This window comes from Eschrichtius robustus, chromosome 3 (genome assembly GCF_028021215.1).
Source record: "Eschrichtius robustus isolate mEscRob2 chromosome 3, mEscRob2.pri, whole genome shotgun sequence".
Classification (NCBI taxonomy): Eukaryota; Metazoa; Chordata; class Mammalia; order Artiodactyla; family Eschrichtiidae; genus Eschrichtius; species Eschrichtius robustus.
Window position 1 is genome coordinate 37,383,757 of NC_090826.1, and position 21,886 is coordinate 37,405,642.

A 21,886-nucleotide genomic window follows, 5' to 3' on the forward strand; every position below is an offset into this window, starting at 1 on the left:
ATTCAAGCCACCATCCATCCTATCTAGCCCGGTAAGTTGCAACAGCTATTTCTCAGATCCTCCGGCCTTCTGTTTTGCCTCCGTGCCCCCAGTGAGTCACACTACAACCAGAAGAATCTTTAAAAATCTGTTAGATATCCTCTCAGGCTCCCCATCCTAGGGTCAGTGTGACTAAAATGTTTGGGAAAATAACCCCCTCCTCAGCTCGGCTGCTGACAGGAGTCTTGAGTCATTTAGGCTTGATCCTGGTGGTTACTCCTAATCCCAGGACACTGGTGATCATTATCCAGTTTCTCCCAGTAATTCTGAACCAAACGAGAGGAAAGGCCGAGGTGGTTAGGGAGGAGGCAAAAAAACACGGACAGAAGCTGCTGGTGAAGTACAATCATGGAGGAAAAGGCAACTTGGTCCTGCCCTGTTTCTTTTAAAAGTTTACTGAGATATAACTCACACCATATAATTCACCCATTTAAAGTGTACTACTCACTGGTTTTTGATATATTACATTAATTTAAAAAAACAGTGGAAAATATATATAACAAAATTTGCAATCTTAACCGTTTTTTAAATGTATAATTGTCTATTTCCAATACTTTTTCATCACCCCAAACAAGAAACTCTGTACCCTTTAAGCAATGACTCCTCATTGCCCCCATTCCCCAGTCCCTGGTAAACTCTAATCTACTTTCTGCCTCTATGAATTTGCCTATTATAGATATTTCGTATAAGTGGAACCATACAATATTTGTCCTTTTGTGTGCCTTATTTAACTTAGCATGTTACAACAATGTTGTAGCATGTTTCAGAATAATTTATTTTTATGGTTGAGTAATATTCCATTGTATATATATATATATATATATACACTCACTACATTTTGTTTATCTGTTCGTTGATGGACACCTGGGTGGAAAGTTTGTTTTGATATAGTTTTCAAATAATTGAAGTTATCAAGAAAAAAATAAATGATCCCATGTAATTATGACAGTTTGCCATTTTTTTCTCCTTAATAAGTTGGGAACACAGTGCCTCTCTTCCCTTCTCTCCAAGCTACTTGTATGCTTTCACACTACTACAAGATAAAGTGAACAAATGCACTTAACAAAGGCTTGCATGACCTGGACTCTGTAGACAGCTCCAGCCTCTTTATTTATTTATTTATTTATTTATTTATGGCTGTGTTGGGTCTTCGCCTCTGTGCGAGGGCTCTCTCTAGTTGCGGCAAGCGGGGGCCACTCTTCATCGCGGTGCGCGGGCCTCTCACTATCGCGGCCTCTCTTGTTGCGGAGCACAGGCTCCAGTCGCGCAGGCTCAGTAGTTGTGGCTCACGGGCCTAGATGCTCCACGGCATGTGGGATCCTCCCAGACCAGGGCTCGAACCTGTGTTCCCTGCACTGGCAGGCAGACTCAACGACCGCGCCACCAGGGAAGCCCCCAGCTCCAGCCTCTTTAATTCCACCAGCTTGATCTTGTTTCTCATTAAGCCATTTGCTCTTTTTCGTCTTCTCTTTACACATGCCGTTCCCTCTGCTTGGAATACCCCACTGCTTTCCCCAGTTAAATGGAGCCCTTGCTACTGCTTCTAGCTCTTTCCCCTTAAAACATTTACTATTGTGATTGCTGATTTCTGTTTCCGCATCAGTCTGTAGCTCCTTAAAGGAAGGAAATGTCTTGTTCTCCACTGTAATCTCTGCACCTATTGTAGTGCCCGCCTCTTTCTAGGTAATATAAATATTTAATTATTTCAGTTCCCTGTACAACTTGGTTCCATAATTCACCATATGCCTGGTTGGGCCAGGCATAAAATTGTTAAAATCGTTAAGAGTGGGAGTGAAAGTGAGACCTGGGCCGAGTCTTCCGGGATTCCCAGGCCGTCAGAGGAGAGCAAACTCCTCAAGCCACGTGAAGTGTAGTTACAGTGAAGTTCTTCTGTGGGGGGAGGGGTAGGAGGTGTTTGTTGTTGCGTCGCTACAGAGGACTTTACGGTGAAGAGACCTAAGGGGTCCTACGGGCAGCAGCCGGGGCAGCCCGGGAGCCTTTGCTGGAGTCTGATCATGTGACTTTCAACATGGCGACAGCCTTGGCTCATTCCAGGAAGGGGCGGAGCCTGGGCAGGGGGCAGGCTCAGAATTAGGCTACAGTGGGGGCTGTGCTCGCGTTTACAGACAACTTACCATGGAGGCGAACGAGTGTGGGTGAGTTCTCTGTGCCACCACGCAGTGTGGCCATACGGGCTTCTGATCTGAGTCTTTCAGCTAAGGAATCTGTCCCTATACCCCTCTTCCCCAACCCCGGAGAACCCAAGTCTCTGGAATCCCAAATCCTCCAACCATGGATTCCTGAGATGTTCATCCCAGGGACCGCCTAGCTGGACTGAGTACCCCAGACCTTTATTTAGGAGATGCCCTCTGGACTTTCTAATCCTCAACTAAGATCCCTTTTTCGGACCGTCATCTCTGATCTCCCCCATGACCATCCCCCAGCCTGGAGATCTTCCAGCCCTAAAACCAGCCCACTAGTACCCTTGTTCCTGAGATTTTTTGGTCCAAAGACCCCCCCAAACTCTCCTAACTGGACTTTCGTTCCCTCCCACCCCCCTACTCTCCCAGTCCCTCCAGTGGCTTTGAGCCTGGGGAAGCTGCGACTATGTGTAGGGTAAAGGCCCCGGCACCGGCCCTTCTAGTCCTGTACACCACCTGATAGGCAGAGGGGAGGCGGAATCGGCGGGGAGCCACAGCTTGGTAGCTGGTCTGGAGAAGGCAGATAGCTGTGCTGGACTGTATCCGCCTTTAGAACCCGAGCCCTGCCCAACCCCCAGCCTAGTTTACTGACACCTACCCTACCCGCTCCTGATCTCCAGACCTCAGGGTTTCCCGGAGCTGAAGAATGACACCTTCCTGCGAGCAGCCTGGGGAGAAGAAACAGACTACACTCCTGTTTGGTGCATGCGGCAGGCAGGCCGCTACTTACCAGGTCAGGGTCAGGGCCTCGGAGTCTAGGTAAAACTCTGGAGGGTGAAAAGTTTTTGAGGGGCAGAGGAGGGCTCTGGAGGTTCCTCAAGGCTGAGCCCTGCTTTCCCTTTTTTGTCTGCAGAGTTTAGGGAAACTCGGGCTGCCCAGGACTTTTTCAGCACCTGTCGCTCCCCAGAGACCTGCTGTGAACTTACTCTGCAGGTGAGGGGTCCACAAAAGAGGGAGAGATTTATGCTCTCAGCTCGCCACCTAGCAATCTGTCTTCTGTTCCCTATAGCCACTGCATCGTTTCCCTTTGGATGCTGCCATCATCTTCTCCGACATCCTTGTTGTACCCCAGGTACCTGCTCAAATCTGATTCTTGAATGGGTAACAAAGGGAAAAGACAGTCAAGGCTCAAGATAAGCACTTGTCCTTATGGGACAGAGGGAAAAACAGGCTGGAAGAGATGGAGTTTGGCTGAGTTTTATTCTCCTTTTCCTCCTTCCTGGCATGGGTTGAACAGATCTCCTCCTCCTGGAGTTACAGGTTGGGAACCCGGACGTTTTCTCCCCCACCAGGCACTGGGCATGGAGGTGACCATGGTGCCTGGCAAAGGGCCCAGCTTCCCAGAGCCATTAAGAGAAGAGCGGGATTTACAGCGCCTCCGGGATCCAACAACAGTGGCCTCTGAGCTGGGTTATGTGTTCCAGGCCATCACCCTCACTCGACAACGTCTGGCTGGGCGTGTGCCACTGATTGGCTTTGCTGGTGCCCCGGTAATATGGAACAGGGCAGGGACTTGGGCTTGGAGAAATTACTTTGGCAGATCTGGGTGCAGACAAGGGAAGGAAGTGTCTATCTGGCTTCTGCCTTTTGCAGTGGACTCTCATGACATACATGGTTGAGGGTGGCGGCTCAAGCACCATGGCTCAGGCCAAACGCTGGCTTTACCAGAGACCACAGGCCAGTCACCAGCTGCTTCGCATCCTCACTGATGCTCTCGTCCCATATCTGGTGGGACAAGTGGCTGCTGGTGCCCAGGTAAGTCCTGAGGGAGAGACAAACAGGCTGGGGTTTCGTCTTTATTTATTTATTTATTTTTGGCTGCGTTGGGTCTTCGTTGCTGCGCGTGGGCTTTCTCTAGTTGTGGCGAGCGGGGGCTACTCTTTGTTGCGGTGCCTGGGCTTCTCATTGTGGTGGCTTCTCTTGTTGCAGAGCACAGGCTCTAGGCGCGTGGGCTTCAGTAGCTGTGGCACGCGGCCTCAGTAGTTGCAGCTCGTGGGCTCTAGAGCGCAGGCTCAGTAGTTGTGGTGCACAGGCTTAGTTGCTCTGCGGCATGTGGGATCTTCCCGGACCAGGGCTCGAACCCGTGTCTCCTGCATTGGCAGGCGGATTCTTAACCACTGTGCCACCAGGGAAGCCCTGGGGTTTAGTCTTTAACGACCAGAAACAATACAGTTCCTTATACCTGTGAGGGTAGGTGTCTCAATACCAGGCACAAAAGAAGCTTGGCATGAAATGATCTGGCTGGAGCAGCTAAGCCCAGACACTGGCAGGGGGGCTTAATGCTCTGTGTATTCAAAGACCAAACCTAGCACTGGGATCTGGAGAAGGCAAAACTTTTTGACTGGAACTGGGCTTATAGGCTTAGGCAGTCTCAGGGGTTGAAGTCACTTGGGGAAAACTGAAGGAAGACTGGGGCACATTCTGTATGTGGGGCCCAAGATACTTCCTCTTTACGTGTTATGCATTTCTTTTCTAACTGTAGGCATTGCAGCTCTTTGAGTCCCATGCAGGGCATCTTGGCCCACAACTCTTCAGTAAGTTTGCACTGCCCTACATCCGTGATGTGGCCAAGCGAGTGAAAGCCGGGCTGCAGGAGGCAGGCCTGGCACCGGTGCCCATGGTAAGGATGGGGATCAGATGAGTGAAGGTGGGCTCGTGGAACTATCAGGTTAAGTCCTGCATGGACCGAAGTGACCACTGGAGGGCAGAAGCACAGCTGAGCTATATTAGGAGGCATAGCAAAGCCCTCGGCAGCCTGAGATTTGCCCTTTCCCCCAGATCATCTTTGCTAAGGACGGACATTTTGCCCTGGAGGAGCTGGCCCAGGCTGGCTACGAGGTGGTTGGGCTTGACTGGACAGTGGCCCCAGAGAAAGCCCGGTGAGTGATGGAAGGTGAGGTGGAGGGGATGCAACTGCCATATGTGCAGTCACCAGAACAGGGCACTGACTCTACTTCCAGGGACCGCGTGGGAAAGACAGTGACCCTGCAGGGCAACCTGGACCCCTGTGCCTTATATGCATCTGAGGTAACAACCAGGTCCCTGTGTGTGTCTGTGGTTGTTTCTGTGCACGCCCATGGTTCTGGATATGGTTGTGTTTATTACTATGTGTGTGCTTCTATTATCTGTTTATCCCTCCCTTCTACTCCATTCATACCACGTGAACTCTAGGAAGGCAGGAGTTTCTTTTCATTGATTTTGTTCATTTGTGTTTTCTTAGTGCCTGGCCCATACTAGGCATCTGATAGTTTTTTGAATGACTGTATGAGTAACACTGAGTAGAAGCATGCCTACATGTATGTGTGCCACTATTATGTATAGGGAGGACAGAGGTGTGCTGGCCCCCCCTGTAGCCAGTGCCCTGTTGGTCCCCCCAGGAGGAGATTGGGCGGTTGGTGCAGCAGATGCTGAATGACTTTGGGCCGCAGCGCTACATTGCCAACCTGGGCCATGGACTTTACCCTGACATGGACCCAGAACACGTGGGAGCCTTTGTGGATGCCGTGCATAAACACTCACGCCTGCTTCGACAGAATTGAGCATAATCCTTTTCTCTGAAGTACCACTAACACAGATGATTGTTTCCAGGAGAATAAAAGTTCCAGAGTTGGAGTCTTGCGTGTGGTTTTGTTTGTGAAAGATCTGTGCCCTTATCCTCAGTTCCTTCTGAGCCTCTTCCTTCCCTGGGCCTCTTTCGGCATCCTCTCCCACAAGTCATGGGAGCTCGGGTATCAGTGAATATGTATGTAGGACTTAATGTCAGGACCTTTACCACCATCTTGCTCTCAGATCTCCAAGCCCCAGAGCTACATGGGGCTATGCAGATCTTCCTAGGAGCTGGAGCTGTGACATTTGCAGGGAAATGGGGTCCCTATAGCATATGAGGCCAAATTGACAGGGCTTTGTGTCTGGGGAGGGAAGGGTGTATAGATCAGAGTGGGACACAGAAATGGCTAGAATACTTCAGAAAGGCCTGTTGAGGAAGATGGAGTCTAGGTGAGCAGGGAGAAGCTGAGAGGCCTTCAGCTTTGACACCAAAACTTGGGAAGACATAAAGACTCGGTTAAGTTGCTTAGGATTAGAGCCTTAGACTTGCATCACTGAGGCAAGAAGGCTTCTGAAGCCAGTAGGCCCCATGGCACTCAGGGTTGCTCTGCATTCTTTTCTGCGCATACCCTCTAATTTTCTCAGTATCCTGCTGTTTCTGCTCTTCACGGTGGTACCTACTTCCTGGGACCAGGCTCTGACGGGCCTGTGAGCTCTGGAGAGGGGTGTGGTGCAGTAGGAAATTTTTCATTTGTCATTCCACATCTTAGACCATTAGGAACCCACTGTGCTATATAGCCTAACCAGCTCCCTGTCCCAGCCAGGGTGATGGAGAAGAGAGAGAAGGGCCCCAATTATTGAAAGAACACAATTTCTGATTTTAGAAAAATGATCTTTTCTGTGATCCATGATTTATTCATAGAAAAGCACTGTGAGTTCACACACTTGCTAAAAAACGGCAATTGTGATACAGAAATGGGAGTGGCGTCGTCTTTTTTTTTTGTTTTTTTTTTTTTAAACCAACCTATTGGGCTGAGAGGTTGTTGGGCCCGTAGCTGGACGGTGAGACTTTGGTAGCCACAAACAGCAAATGCAACTTACTGGTTAGTGTGGAGAAAAAAAAAGTGACACAAACAGTTTGTCAAAGACAGGAAAGTAAAGCAGACAAAGAGGTCCTTAGTTCACACTCTAACTATACCACCCCTTCCCTGTCACACCCCACCCCCTACTCGGGAACTAAAACATGAAACAGTAACCACCAAGACACTGGCATCTAAATGACTCTTCTGAATGCCTGTGCTACCTCCTATTACAATTCCAGGCTGAGCAGAGGGGTCAGGAGGGTAGCAGGAACACGATACACTGTGGAGGTCAGCCAGGGCTAAGACAGGGGTTGCCCACTAGAGCTAGAAACTAGTCAGAAAGGAAAAGGCCAAATGCATTCCAGCCACAGCCTCCAAACCAATGACCAATGGGACTGTGACAGAAGCAGGCAGAAGAAGCTTGAGGTAGAAAGGCAGGGGAAGAAAGCAAGTACAGGGTGAGAAGAGAAATGTGGCGCTGAAGGAGCTACTCAGGGCAGAGGGAGACTAGTGCTTAGAAGCTTGTTTGGTGAGACAATGGTGAATAAAGGAGGCACAGAGATGTGGAACATGTTTAGCTGGTGAGAGAATAAGAGAAATGGGGATGAGAGATCTGGCAAAAAGAGAAGGGACACATTCATGCAGATCCTCAAACATGAATTCACAGACAAAGCTACATGTGGAAATATACACAGTTACACACAGACATGGACATGTTTATACACATGCACTTACGTGTGCCCAGATACACAAACACTACACATGCATCGACAAACATCAACACACACACACACACACAGATATGTATTTTTATATGTTCACAAATGTGTATACCCTCACACAGAAACCCACCATCCAGTACACAGACATGTCTTCACACAGACACAGACCTGACACAGATACACATAAATATACATGTGCACGTACAGGCATGCACAGATATATCTATGCGCACAGATGCACGTACGTAGCCATTCAGATCCACACACACACAAGTATAATGAGAGATGAAACCAGATGCTCTCTAACACAAAGGTGACCAGAGTAGATGAACATTATGAGCCCAGTGGCCTCCCAGACCTTCACCTTCTCCCTGCCCTTGTTTCTCAGGAGCTCGGCAGGCCCCCAGAGAGAGAGGCTGTGTGAGGCAGGAGCAAGAGCTTCTGTGTCCTCATGGCTTCGTGAGGTGAAAGTCTAAGTCAAGATGGGGCCCTGCCCCTCACCCACCACCGAGCTGTCAATGCCCATCTGCAGGCCGGGGTTTCTGCATAGACTAGACTTGGGGTTTACTCTAACGGCCATTTTTCTCTCTGCCACCCCCACTCTTCCACTGCCAATAGCATATACTCTGCAAGGGAAACCTGAGAAATGGTTGTGAATCTCCTCAGAAAACAAGCCTATCTTCCCACCCACAGCTACCCATCAAATTAGAACCAGAATTATAAATAGTTACAATTTTACAATGTAATTGGCAACACATATACTATAGTATTTACAGTACCATAAATGCTTCTGTTTCTCTGGTTAAGCAATCCCTGAGATGGAACAGTGTTCTGTGTTTGCCAAGGAGAGAAGGCCAACGCCCAGGACACACAGGATAGCGGGGCGTGAGGTGGCATGTGTGGGGTTTCTGATTGGTCTGCAGGGCCCAGCTCCTCCAGGAACAGTGGGCTGTTGTGAGAACCTTGACAAGGCATGTTGGCTAGAGTTGGACTCTCCCCATGCTTAGCCCTGTGGTCCTCTGGCTTCAGCCACAGGTGCTCAGAGTCCTCTCAGGGTGGACAAATGTTTGTGTCCTTGGCCTGACCGGATGGTACCTGGGAGCGCAGGATGCCCCAGCAGCGAGCCATCTGCTCTCTCAGCCAAAGCGCTCTCGCACCAGCAGCATCAGCTTCTTCTTGCCTTTGTAGATTTGTTTGAGGTTGTCGATGAACTGGGCAAACTGCAGGTGGCCATCCTGCGGCAGCAGGAAGGTCTCCCGGGCCTTGCTCAGAAACTCAATGAACTCTCCGTAGTGGCGAGGGCTGATGTGTGTCAGGCGCGAGTGTGTGGTGTTGATATAGGCATTGATGGTGGCATCCAGCAGCTGGCGCAGGGGAGCTTTGTCGGTGGACATAAGCTTTCCCGAGCTGCGGCGGCCTGGGATGCCGGCCAGGCCAGGTGCAGTGACCGTGCAGCGCCGTAGGATGTCTGAAAGCACTGTGGCACAGTGCACGCTCTTCACCACCAGGGGAATCAGGGCCGCCAGCTCATTCTTGCCCAGGGAGTGGCTGAGGGCACACGCCCAGAGCACATCGTTGATGGCCGGGTGGGTGTCCTGGTTGTAGGCCAGGTTGAGATGGCTCATGGCCAGTGAGGCCAGCTTGAAGGCACGTAGCGGGTAGCCACGGAGCTCCATGTAGCGGGCGATGGTGAACAGCTGTGAGTGAGTCATGCCGCCGGCAGCAGCATCGATGGCAATCTGGTAGGCTGCTTCAAAGGCGATGTGGTCCTTCTCACAAAGTGTAAGGGCCGATAGGGCGCAGCTCTGTGGATCCTTCATAGCACACTGCAGGGCCAGCGTGCGAGCACAGCTAGCCAGCTCCTCCCGCTGTGGATAGTCAAGACTGAGGCGCAGGATAGTGGTGTGGGATACGGCTGTGGCAGCCACAATGCTGGTAGCCTCGGTGGGGGTGAAGAGTGTGTACCAGCTCTGCAGGATGCTCACCAGGGCCTGCACACCTGTCAGGGAGAGCCTGAGCTCAGCTGTGGCCATCCGGGTCCTGATCCAGGTCTGCCCAGACTACCATTTGGGGTCAGAACTTGGCCTGCAGAGACGAGTTCTCCCTCCTTCTCAGCAGCCTTGAGATGATCTGAGGCAACCAGGGCAAGGGGACCATCCCAGATGCCCAGACCCTGTTTGGGGTCTCTTCCCATCCCTTCCTTCCCCAGGTGAGAGTGTTGAAGGTTTCTGCAGGTGCTCTAAGCCCCTCACAAGGATGGAGCAACAGAGCCTGTGGTTCGCCTGCCCCAAGGCAGGAGTCGCAGATCTGCCTGGGGGTTCTAGCTGAAGTGGCGCCTCTCAGGGTAGAGTCTTGTGCTGGGGCTTTGGGCTCTAGATGGGGTCCCGAGCCTCCAAATTGTTTGGGGTTTCTCAGAATCATGGACAGGGACTGGGACCAAACCACTGGGCCAACTACCTCCCAAGGCTGCACTTGAGTACTTGTGGCTGAAAATTCACTCTCTCAGAATGTCTCTGATCAGAGGGTCAAAGTGCTGCTGACATCAGGGTATGGTCCAAGCAGTGAGGGCAGAGCTTGGTCAGGCTGAACAGAGGCCATCTTCTCCTACCAGCAGCCTCATCCTTTCCTAGCCATCAGTAATAGGAATATGAGCGCTCTAAAGATTCGTCGTCCTGTCCCATGAGTAGGGCCTAGGAATCCTTTCCCCTGGGGGTACAGGGAGCTGGGATACTTACCCACTTCTGTAGCACATGTCACCAACCACCGCACCATCTCCCGGCGCCTCCAGTTAAGGGTTGATAAGGTCATCCTCATCACCTGGGCAAAAAAGCAGCCTTCCCAGTTGGCTAAGCATAACTGCTATAACCTCCCCCTTCCCACTCCCCCTTGCCATTCATTTATGCAACAAGTATTTATTGGTGCCTTAAACAGCCATCTCTCCCCTGATAACTACAGATGGGTTTGTTTAATTTCTGCCCCATCCCTGCTACCAATCAGATAGAACACTCCTCTGATAACCTGTAATGAATAAAGCCCTTATTACCACACCTTGCTTGACTTGGAGGAAGGGGGATGGGGTAGGGAGAAGAAGGGGACCCTGTGGAGCCTAAGGCTACACTGCTTAACTGGCCTTAACTTCAAAACAGAGGCCAATGTTGAGTCCTTACCTTGTGTCTAGCCTAGAAGCTGTGTCCTGGGGACAGAGAAAGAACCAGTCCTGGCCCATGCCCACTCCAGTCCCCGTGGGATCTTATCTTCTACCAGTTGTCACTAGGCCAGAAGTCTAAAGTGGGGATGGCCCGCTTGTCCTCCATACCTGTAACCCCAGCTCCAGGGCCACGTTGAGCAGGGTGCTGTCTGTACTACTGTCCGTGGGTGTAGCAATCTTGAATGCATCTTGGGCCAGTTTGAAGATGAGGGAGGAAGAATGGATGTGCTTCTGTATTGCTTCCAGGATTGTGCGGAGCCTCAGAGTGTCTCCTACAGGTGCCGAGAGAAGGGGCAGGGACAAGGTCTTCTTTAAAGCTTCCCTGAACAGTCAGCTGATCACAACAGGTACTGGTTGAACTGGCGGCTATCAATGCACTGAGTGCTTCTGAAGGCCACCATCTCTTCTGGGTGGTCAAGCTCTGTCTCCACTGAACCCACTGGAGGCTCCTTCCTTCCCCAGGCACCCACATGAATTCACCTCTCTCCACCTTTTCATCTGCCTCTACCCCTCACCCTCTTTTCCCTCAGGATCTTTAGGTCCCAGAAGTCATCTTCTCGAACACCTGAATTTTGAGAGCTACTTATACAGGAGAAGGAAGCCACATTATTGCCAAAAAAGTATGCCAGTCCCATAGTTTGTTCCTCAGTACAGCTCCCTGGAGCAAAAAGGAGCTGGGCCACCACTTCCTATCCAGTAGGCAAGTATGAGTGCACAGAGTCAAGGAATACATTGCAGGAATGCCCTGTGTACCATATGACGTGAAGGTCACTGTATAATGGCAGTAGGGTATATGAAAGATTGGTGTATCTTCTGAGGGGGTAAAATGTGAAGTAAAGATAGAACAAAAAGTAGGTCTTACGTTTTACCAAGAGGTGCAGTGGTAAGAGTATACAAACTTTGGAGTAAAATACATTGGGAAGTGAACCTAGTTCAGCCATTTACCAGATCAGTTACTTCATGGAAGTAATGGAAACAATAACCTTTTAAGGTTGTTGGGGGAATTATAAAAAATTTGTGTATAGTTAATATTCTATGATTCTACTTTTATATAAAAAAGATAAGTAGCAGTCTGTGTGTGTACAGCATGTGTGTGCACACATATATGAACAGGAAATATCTGGGAATATTTATTATAACACTGTCTTAGTAGTAGTAGTTATCTTTGGGGGTCAGGATTGAGAGACTACCTTTTTTTCTTCTATCATCTTTAAAAACAATTAAAACATTTAATAGACTTTGTGTTTTTTTTGGCCACACTGTGCGGCTCGTGGGATCTTAGTTCCCTGACCAGGGATTGAACCCGGGCCCTTGTCAGTGAGAGCACGGAGTCCTAACCACTGGACCACCAGGGAATTCCCCACAAGTTTGGTCTCTATATCTGTGAGTCTGTTTCTTTTCTGTTATATTCACTAGTTTGTTGTATTTTTTTTAGATTTCACATAAAAGTGCTATCATACAATATTTGTCTTTCTCTGTCTGACTTAATTTACTTAGCAGAACACCCTCCAAGTCCATCCATGTTGTTGCAAATGGCAAAATTTTGTTCTTTTTTATGGCTGAGCAGTATTCCATTGTGTATCTATCTATACCATCTCTTCCTTTTTTTTTTAACATCTTTATTGGAGTATAATTGCTTTACATTGTTGTGTTAGTTTCAGCTGTATAACAAAGTGAATCAGCTATACATATACATATATCCCCATATCCCCTCCCTCTTGCGTCTCCCTCCCACCCTCCCTATCCCACCCCTCTAGGTGGTGTACCATCTCTTCTTTATCCATTCATCTGTTGATGGACACTTAGGGTACTTCCATTTCTTGGCTACTGTAAATGATGCTGCTATGAACACTGGGGTACATGTATCTTTTTGAATTAGTGTTTTAATATTTTTTGGATATATACCCAGGAGTGGAATTGCTGGGTCATATCGTATTTCTATTTTTAGTTTTCTGAGAACCCTCCATATCATTTTCCACAGTGGCTGCACCAATTTACATTTCCAGCAACAGTGTATGAGGGTTCCCTTTTTTCCACATCCTCGCCAACCTTTGTTATTTGTGTTCTTTTTTTAAAAAATTAATTAATTTATTTATTTTTGGCTGTGTTGGGTCTTCGTTTCTGTGCGAGGGCTTTCTCCAGTTGCGGCGAGTGGGGGCCACTCTTCATCGTGGTGCGCGGGCCTCTCACTGTCACGGCCTCTCCCGTTGCAGAGCACAGGCTCCAGACGCGCAGGCTCAGTAGTTGTGGCTCACGGGCCCAACCGCTCTGCAGCATGTGGGATCTTCCCGGACCAGGGCTTGAACCCGTGTCCCCTTCATTGGCAGGCAGATTCTCAACCACTGCGCCACCAGGGAAGCCCTATTTGTGTTCTTTTTGAGGACAGCCATTCTGACAAGTGAGGTGATTATCTCATTGTGGTTTTAATTTGCATTTCTCTGATGATTAATGATATTGAGCATCTTTTTATGTGCCTGTTGAGCATTCCAAATAGACATTTGGAAAAATGTCTATTCAGGTCTTCTGCCCATCTTTTAATCAGGTTGTTTTTTTTTTTTTTGATGTTAGGTTTTATGAGCTGTTTATATATTTTGGATTTAACCCCTTATTGGTCATACTATTTGCAAATATTTTCTCCCATTCAGTAGGTTGTCTTTTCATTTTGTTGATGGTTTCTTTTGCTGTGCAAAAAGCGTTAAGTTTAATTAGGTCCCATTTGTTTATTTTTGCTTTTATTTCCTTTCCTTTAGGATACAGATCCAAAAAAACATTGCTACGATTTATGTCAGAGTGTTTTCTTCAAGGAGTTTTATGGTTTCTGGTCTTACACTTAGGCCTTTGATTCATTTTGAGTTTATTTTTGTATATAGGGTTAGAGAATGTTCTAATTTCATTCTTTTACATGTAGCTCTCCAGTTTTCCCAGCACCATTTATTGAAGGGTAGCTCATTTCTTTTTATTGGTAAATAATATCCCATTGTATGGATCTACCTCAGTTTGTTTATCCATTCACCTACTGCAGGGCATCTTGGTTGCTTCCAGTTTTTGGCAATTACAAATAAAGCTGCTATAAACATTTGTGTGCTGGTTTTTGTGTGGACATAAGTTTCCAACTCATTTGGGTAAATACTTAGGAACATGATTGCTGGATCATATGGTTAGACTATGTGCAGCTTTGTAAAAATACTGCCAAACTGTCTTCCAAAGTGGCTGGACCTTTTGCATTCCCACCAGGAATGAATGAGTCCCTGCTGCTCCACATCCCCACTAGTGTTTGGTGTTGTCAGTGTTTTGGATTTTAGCCATTCTAATAGGTATGTAGTGGTATCTAGCTTTTCTTTTAATTTGCATTCCCCAAATGACATATCATGCTGAATATCTTTTTATATGCTTGTTTGCCATCTATATATCTTGTTTGGTAAGGCATCAGTTCAGGTCTTCAGTGCATTTTAAAATTCAGTTGTTTGTTTTCCTTATTGTTTAGTTTTAAGAGTTATTTGTATATTTGGGATATAAGTCCTTTATCAGATATTGTTTTGCAAATATTTTCTCCCAGTCTGTGGCTTGTCTTTTCAGTGTTTTTCACATAAGTTTTAAACTTTAATGACGTCCTACTTATCAATGTTTTCTTTCATGGATTGTAATTTTGGTGTTGTATCTAAAAATTTATTGCTGGGAATTCCCTGGCGGTCCAGTGGTTAGGACTCCACGCTTCCACTGCAGGGGGCCCAGGTTCGATCCCTGGTCCTGGAACTAAGATCCCACAAGCTGCACGGCGTGGCCAAAAAAAAAAAGTTATTGCCAAACCCAAGGTCACCTAGATTTTCTCCTGTGTTATCTTCTGGAAGTTTTATAATTTTGTGCTTTACCTTCATGTCTGATACATTTTGAATTAATTTTTGTGAAAGGTGTAAGGTCAGTGTCTATATTCATTTTTTAAAATGTGGATGTACAGTTCTTCCAGTACCATTTGTTGAAAAGACTGTCCTTTTCTCCTCTGTCAAAGATCAGTTGACTATATTTGTGTGGGTCTATTTCTGAGCTCTATATTCTGTTCCATTGAACTATTTGTCTATTCTTTTGCCAATACTATTTGGCAAAATACCAAATACCACACTATTTGATTACTGTAGCTTTATATTGTCTTGAAGTCAGATGGTGTTAGTTCTCCAACTTTGTTCTTCAATATTGTATTGGCTATTCTAGGTTTTTTGCTTTCCCATATAAAGAGAGTTTGTCGATATCCACAAAATAAAATGCTAGGATTTTGGTTGAGACGGTACTACTGAATTTATAGATCAAGTTAGGAAGCACTGACATAATAACAGTATTGAGTCTTCCTATTTATGGACATGGAATATCTATTCATTTAGATCTTCTTTGATTTCTTTCCTCAAAGTTTTATCATTTTCCTCATATAGATCTTGTACATATTCTGTTAGATTTTTCTTAGTACTTTTTTGAGGGGTCCTAATGTAAATGGTATTGTGGTTTTTAACTTAAAATTCCAACTGTTCATTGCTGGTATATAGGAAAGCAATTGACTTTTGTATAATACCCTTGTATCCTGCAACCTTACCATAATCAGTCATTAGTTCCAGTTTGTTCTTGATTCTTTGGGATTTAACATAGACAATCAAGTCATCTGCAAACAAAGACAGTTTTATTTCTTCCTTTCCAACCTATATACCTTTTCTTTCCTTTCTTGTCTTATTGCATTAGCTAGGACTTCCCGTATAATGTTGAATGAGAGTGGTGAGAGGTGACATTCTTGTCCTATTTCTGATCTTCAGGGGAAAGCATCTATGTTCTCTCCATTAAATATGATGGTAGCTGGAGGTTCTTTTTAGATGTTCTTTATAAAGTTGAATCAGTTCTCCTCTATTCCTAATTTGCTGAGAGGTTTTTTTTTTTTTAAATCATGAATAGGTGTTGGCCTTTGTTAATGTTTTTTTCCTGTGTCTATTAGTATAACCTATGATCTTTCTTCTTTAGCCTGTGGATGTGATGGATTACATTAATTGATTTTCAAGTGCTGAATCAGTCTTGCATTCCTGGAATAAACCCCACTTGGTCATGGTGTATAATTCTTTTCACACTTTGTTGGATTCAGTTTGCTAATATTTTGTTGAGGATTTTTTGCATTTATGTCCATGAGTGATATTAGTCTGTAGTTCTCCTTTTTTGTACTGTCTTTATCTGGTTTTGGTATTAGGTAATGCTGGCCTCGTAGGATGAGTTAGGAAGTGTTCTCTCTGCTTCTATTTTCTGGAAGAGACTGCAGAGAGTTGGTATCATTTTTTTCAAGTATTTGATAGAACTCACCAGTGAAATCATCTGGGCCAAGTGCTTTCTGTTTGGAAGATTACTGATTCAATTTCTTTAACAGATATAGGCCAAGATTTATTTATTTATTATTTATTTCTCCATGTGTGAGTTTTGGTAGATTGTGTATTTCAAGGAATTGGTCTGTTTTATCATCTAAGATATCAAATTTTAGAGAATATGGTTTTTCATAATATTCCTTCATTATCCTTTTAACATCCATGGATCAATAATGATGGCCCCTCTTTTCATTTAAGATATTAGTAATTTATGTTGTCTTTTTTTATTTGTTTGTTTTTGTTTTTTGGCTAGCCTGGCTAGAGGTTTATCAGTTTTATTGATCTTTAGAAAGAACCAGCTTTTGCTTTCTTTGATTTTCTCATGCTTTCCTATTTTCAGTTTCATTGATTTCTGCTCTAATTTTTATTATCTTTTTTTTGTGTGTGTGTGCCAGCTTTGCTCTTCTTTCTCTAGTTTTCTAAGGTGGAAGCTTATTTTATTTTATTCCCTCTCACCTTTATTGAGACATAATTGACATATAATATTGTGTTAGTTTAAGGTGTATAATGTGACTTGATATATTTATTGCAAATGATTACCATGATAAGGTTAGTTAACATATTCATCACCTCACAGTTACCTTTTTCTTTTTTTTCATTGAGGCCAGAACATTTAAGATCTACTCTTTCAGCAAATTTCAAGTATACAATACAGTTAACTATAGTCACCATGTTAACTATAGTCACCATATTAGATCCCAGGAACTTATTCATATAACTGGATGTTTGTATCCTTTGACCAACATCACCCCATTTCTCCCACCCCCTACCCCCTGTCAACCACCAATCTACTGTTTCTATAGTTCAGCTTTTTTTAGATTCTCACATATGTGAGATCACACATTTGTCTTTCTCTGACTTATTTCACTTAGCATAATGCCCTCAAAGTTGCAAATGACTGGATTTCCTTTTTATGTTTGAATAATATTCCATTGTGTGTCTATGTGTGTATGTACATGTCTGTATATATACTACTTTTTCTTTATCCATTCATCTGTCAACAGACACATTGTTTCCAAATCTTGGCTATTGTGAATAATGCTGCAATGCAATTAACGTGGGAGTGCAGATATCTCTTTGAGATAGTGATTTCATTTCCTTTGGATATATGCCCAGATGTGGGATTGCTGGACCATACATGGTATTTCTATTTTTTAATTTTTTGAGAAACCTCTATACTGTTTTTCCAGAGTGGCTATACCAATTTACATTCCCACCAACAGTACACTCCACATCTCTTATCTTTTTGATAATAGCCATTCTAACAGGTGTGAGGTAATAGATTATTGGTTGCAAATATTCCTTTTCTAACATTTGCATTTAACGCTATAAAATTTCCCTCCAAGCACTGCTTTCACTGCATCCTACATTTCTGATTAGTTGTATTTTAACTTTCATTTAGTTCAAAATATTTAAAAATTTCTCAAGACGTCATCTTTGATCCATGTGTTACTTAGAAGTGTGTTGTTTAAACTCCATATTTTGGGGGATTTTTTTCAGTTATCCTTCTGTTCTTAATTTCTAGTTTAATTCCACTGTGACCTGAGAGTATACTTTGTATGATTTCTGTTCTTCTAAATTTACTGAGGTGTATGTTATGGTCCAGAATGTGGTCTATCTTGGTGAATGTTACATGTGAGCTTGAAAAGAATGTGTATTCTACTGTTGTTTGAGGAAGTATTTTACCAATGTTAATTAGATCCAGTTAATTGATGGTGCTGTTCAGTTCAAGTATACCTTACTGATTTTCTGCCTGCCTGATCTATCAATTACTGATAGAGGTATTATGAATTCTCAGTGGATTTTTCCATTTCTCCTTGCAGTTCTATCAGGTTTTTGCCTCACATATTTTGATGCTTTGTTGTTAAATGCATATACATTAAGGATTATTATGATTTCTTGGAGAACTGACCCCTTTATCACTATGTAATGCCCCTCTTTTTAAAAATTAATTAATTAATCAATTAATTTTTGGCTGTGTTGGGTCTTTGTTGCTGTGCATGGGCTTTCTCTAGTTGCGGCGAGTGGGGGCTACTCTTCATTGCGGTGTGCGGGCTTCTCATTGCGGTGGCTTCTCTTGTTGTGGAGCATGGGTTCTAGGCACGCGGGCTTCAGTAGTTGTGGCTCGCGGGCTCTAGAGTTCAGGCTCAGTACTTGTGGCACACAGGCTTAGCTGCTCCGCGGCATGTGAGATCTTCCTGGACCAGGGCTCGAACCCGTGTCCCCTGCATTGGCAGGTGGATCCTTAACCACTGCACCACCAGGGAAGCCCTGTAATGCCCCTCTTTATCCCTAATAATTTCCCATGTACTGAAGTCTGCTTTGTTTGATTAACATAGGCATTCCAGCTTTCTCTTGATTTGTGTTAACATGGTATACCTTTCTCCATACTTTACTTAGTTGTTGTTGAAGGAATCTGACTGTGGTTAAGAAACAGTTTTTAAGATGAAAATAACAAACTGGCTCAACTAGTATGCATGCTTTCCTGAGGGAATATCTTTTCCAGACTCTTCCTGCCTTCAGTGCAGCTGGTTTGATAGTGAGTCTCCAAGGTATGGAAAGTGGGGGCCAGAGTGCTGACAACACCTCATATGTGTGGTTTATTTGTTTAAGCCCTGGCCTCTGTTTTTAGTTCAAAATGTATGGAAAGGTAAAGCATACAAACTCAGTCACAGAAGAGTTAAATATCTGCCTAAAGGTACAGGATATAAATGAAGCACAGTGCTGTTCAGTGTTTGTACTTAGGGTGTATTTGCTTGTTTTAACACTGCCTATCTATTAATTGTGGTAAAAAAAACAAAAAATATATATATAATAAAACTTGCTATTTTAACTGTTTTAAAGTGTACAGTTGAGTGGTGTTAATCATATTCACCATTGTGAAATACCATTCATTGTGTAAATACCAGCACCATCTATTTCCAAATAGATATACAATTTATAAATATTTTCTCTCATCCTTTAAGTTGTCTTTTCACTTTCTTGATAATGTCCTTTGATGAACAAAAGTTTTTAATTTTGATGAGGTCCAATTTACTCTTTTCTTTTGCTGCTCATGCTTTTGGTATCATAATCTAAGACTCTACTGCCATATCCAAGGTCATGAAGATTTACTCCTATGTTTTCTCTTATGAAATTTATGGCTTTAGCTCTTATATTTAGGTCATCGATCCCTTCCCTTTACTTTCACTCTATCTGTGTCTTTATATTTAAACTGGGTTTCTTGTAGACAACATATAGTTGGGTCTTTTTTTTTTTTAAATCCACTGTCAGTCTGTCTGTTTTTTTTTTCCCGCCCGGCCGAGCCATGTGGCTTGCAGGATCTTAGTTCCCCAACCAGGGATCAAACCTGGCCCCCTGCGGTGGAAGCATGGAGTCCTAACCACCGGACCACCAGGGAATTAACTTTTTCTTTTCCAGTCTGTCTTTTTTTTTTTTTAATCTCAAAATTTCCTTTTATTTTTTTTCCCATAAACAAGAAGGCAAAAAATTCTACTGTAAATTCTTGGGGGAGGAAGCAATCATTCTCTTTTGGGATACAAAATTTATTAAAATTATGCTGACATGGAAAATTGAGTAATTGCTAGCAAGTGGCATTGGTGATAAATACTTCATAAGTATCCCTACAGATAGCCACGTAAATGCAGTAGGTCAACCATTGTTTCTATTATAGACTAGTGTTTGTTGATTAGTCACTAGGTATATGTCATTAAAATATGCTGAGAGGGATTGTTACCACAAAGAAACTTACAATAAATCAAGAAAATAGAAATAATTTTTACTATGTAAGTTCTCCAGTCTGTCTTTTAATTGGTGTATTTAGACCATTTAAAAGACATTTAAAAGACATTTAAAATGATTATTGATATATTTGGATTAATATCTACCATATTTGTAACTGTTTTTTATTCACTGCACTTGTTTCTTTCTTTTAAAAAAACCAACAAACTTTCCTCTTTTCTGCCTTCTCTGTTTTAAACTGAGCATTTTACATAATTCAATTTTCTCTTCTCACGGTTCTGTTTCTTCAAAAAATTACTTTAGTGTTTGCCCTAGAGTGGCAGTATACATTTACAACTAATATAAGTCCATTTTCAAATAACTATACCACTTCATAAGGTACCTTATAATAGTATTCCCAATTCTTCCCTCTGTCTATAACATCATTGCTTTCATTTATCTTTAAGCTATAGTAACCCAATACATTGCTATTATTATTTTGAACAGGCAGTTATCTATTAGTTCAATTAAGAATTTTTTAGAAAACCCAAAGGATTTATTTTACCTTCATTTATTCCTTCTCTAACACTCTTCCTTTCTTCACAAAGATTTGAGTTTCAGCTCTATATCATTTTTCTTCCCTGTGAAGGATTTCTTGCAATTTATTGTCTACAGCCTTTGTCTGAGACAGTCTTTATTTCTCCTTTACTTTTGAAGGCTAATTTATTTGGATACTGAATTCTAGGTTGGTGGTTTTTTCTTGCAACATTTTAAATATTTCACTTCACTCCCTCTTGCTTGCATGGTTTATAAAGTGAAGTTGATGTGATTCTTTTTTTTTTAATTAATTAATTTATTTATTTTTGGCGTGTTGGGTCTTTGTTTCTGTGCGAGGGCTTTCTCTAGTTGTGGCAAGCAGGGCCCACACTTCATCGCGGTGCGCGGGCCTCTCACTGTCGCGGTCTCTCTTGTTGCGGAGCACAGGCTCCAGACGCGCAGGCTCAGCAGTTGTGGCTCACGGGCCCAGTTGCTCTGCGGCATGTGGGATCTTCCCAGACCAGGGCTCGAACCCGTGTCCCCTGCATTGGCAGGCAGATTCTCAACCACTGCGTGACCAGGGAAGCCCAAGTTGATGTAATTCTTATCCTTGTTTCTCTATAGGTAAGGTTGTCTTGTTCTCTGTCTTCTTTCGAGATTTTCTCCTGGTTTTTGATTTTCTGCAGTTTGAATAGGACATGGCTAGGAGAAAATTTTTTGGTATTCATCCTACTTGGTGTTCTCTGAGCTTCCTGGATCTGTGTTCTGGTTTCTGTCACTAATTTTGGAAAATTCTCAGCCATTATTACTTCAAATATTTCCTCTGCTCTTTTCTTTCTTCTCCTTCGGGTATTGCAGAATATACTGCATATGTTATTGGGTTGGTCAAAAAGTTCATTCAGGTTTTTTCCATAACATCTTATTTGGCCAACCCAAAATATATCTTTTGTAATTGTCTTACAGTTCTCAGATATTCTTCTGTTCTGGGTTCCCCCACCCCCATTCTTTTTTAATTTTTGCATTTCAATTTGAGATGTTTCTTTTTACATTTATAATTTAAAATTTTGGAAATATTCACATGGTTCAATGTTGAAAAGATACAAAAGGTAAATAATGAAAAATTCTTTCTTCCCCTTACCTCTGACCCACATTCATCCAATTTTAACCCAGTACACAACCAATAGTTTTTGTTTTACCTTCCAGGATATTCTATGCATAACAAGGAAATACTTTATTTCCTCTCCTTTAAAAAAAATCCACAAATGGTAGCATAGTATATACAGATTTACATGTCATTTTTTCCCTACATATCAGTATATCTTGGATATTATTCCACATCAGTACATAAAGAGATTCTTGTTCTTTTAAATGGCTGCATAGTATCCCATTTATGTACTTATAGGTCCACAACTGCTTATTCAAAGCCCCTGGGTTTGGAATGCATTTG

General features: G+C 43.8%; 2 protein-coding genes across 2 annotated transcripts in view; one reads left to right on the top strand and one right to left on the bottom strand.

The window, feature by feature from the left end:
- Window positions 1-2,084: 2,084 nt before the first annotated feature.
- Window positions 2,085-5,852, top strand: UROD (uroporphyrinogen decarboxylase). The gene is made up of 10 exons (XM_068539762.1): window positions 2,085-2,195; window positions 2,861-2,973; window positions 3,094-3,173; window positions 3,250-3,312; window positions 3,533-3,730; window positions 3,834-3,995; window positions 4,723-4,860; window positions 5,019-5,119; window positions 5,201-5,267; window positions 5,618-5,852. The coding sequence occupies exons 1-10, from the start codon at window positions 2,176-2,178 to the stop codon at window positions 5,777-5,779; spliced, it is 1,104 nt and encodes a 367-aa protein (XP_068395863.1). The 5' UTR covers window positions 2,085-2,175; the 3' UTR covers window positions 5,780-5,852.
- A 2,613-nt stretch (window positions 5,853-8,465) lies between these two features.
- Window positions 8,466-21,886, bottom strand: part of ZSWIM5 (zinc finger SWIM-type containing 5) — a 248,428-nt gene continuing 235,007 nt past the window's right edge. The window contains exons 12-14 of the mRNA XM_068537942.1: window positions 10,907-11,070; window positions 10,326-10,407; window positions 8,466-9,589 (exon numbers count right to left, since the gene is read on the bottom strand). Of these exons, the coding sequence (XP_068394043.1) occupies window positions 8,727-9,589; window positions 10,326-10,407; window positions 10,907-11,070 (1,109 nt within the window). The 3' untranslated portion in view covers window positions 8,466-8,726. The remainder of the gene's footprint in view (window positions 9,590-10,325; window positions 10,408-10,906; window positions 11,071-21,886) is intronic.

Coding starts and splice junctions, on each gene's coding strand:
- UROD (XM_068539762.1), top strand. CDS start 2,176: ATGGAGGCGAACGAGTGTGG. Junction 2,196..2,860: donor ATGGAGGCGAACGAGTGTGG/GTGAGTTCTCTG, acceptor CCTGATCTCCAG/ACCTCAGGGTTTCCCGGAGC. Junction 3,996..4,722: donor AAGTGGCTGCTGGTGCCCAG/GTAAGTCCTGAG, acceptor TTCTAACTGTAG/GCATTGCAGCTCTTTGAGTC.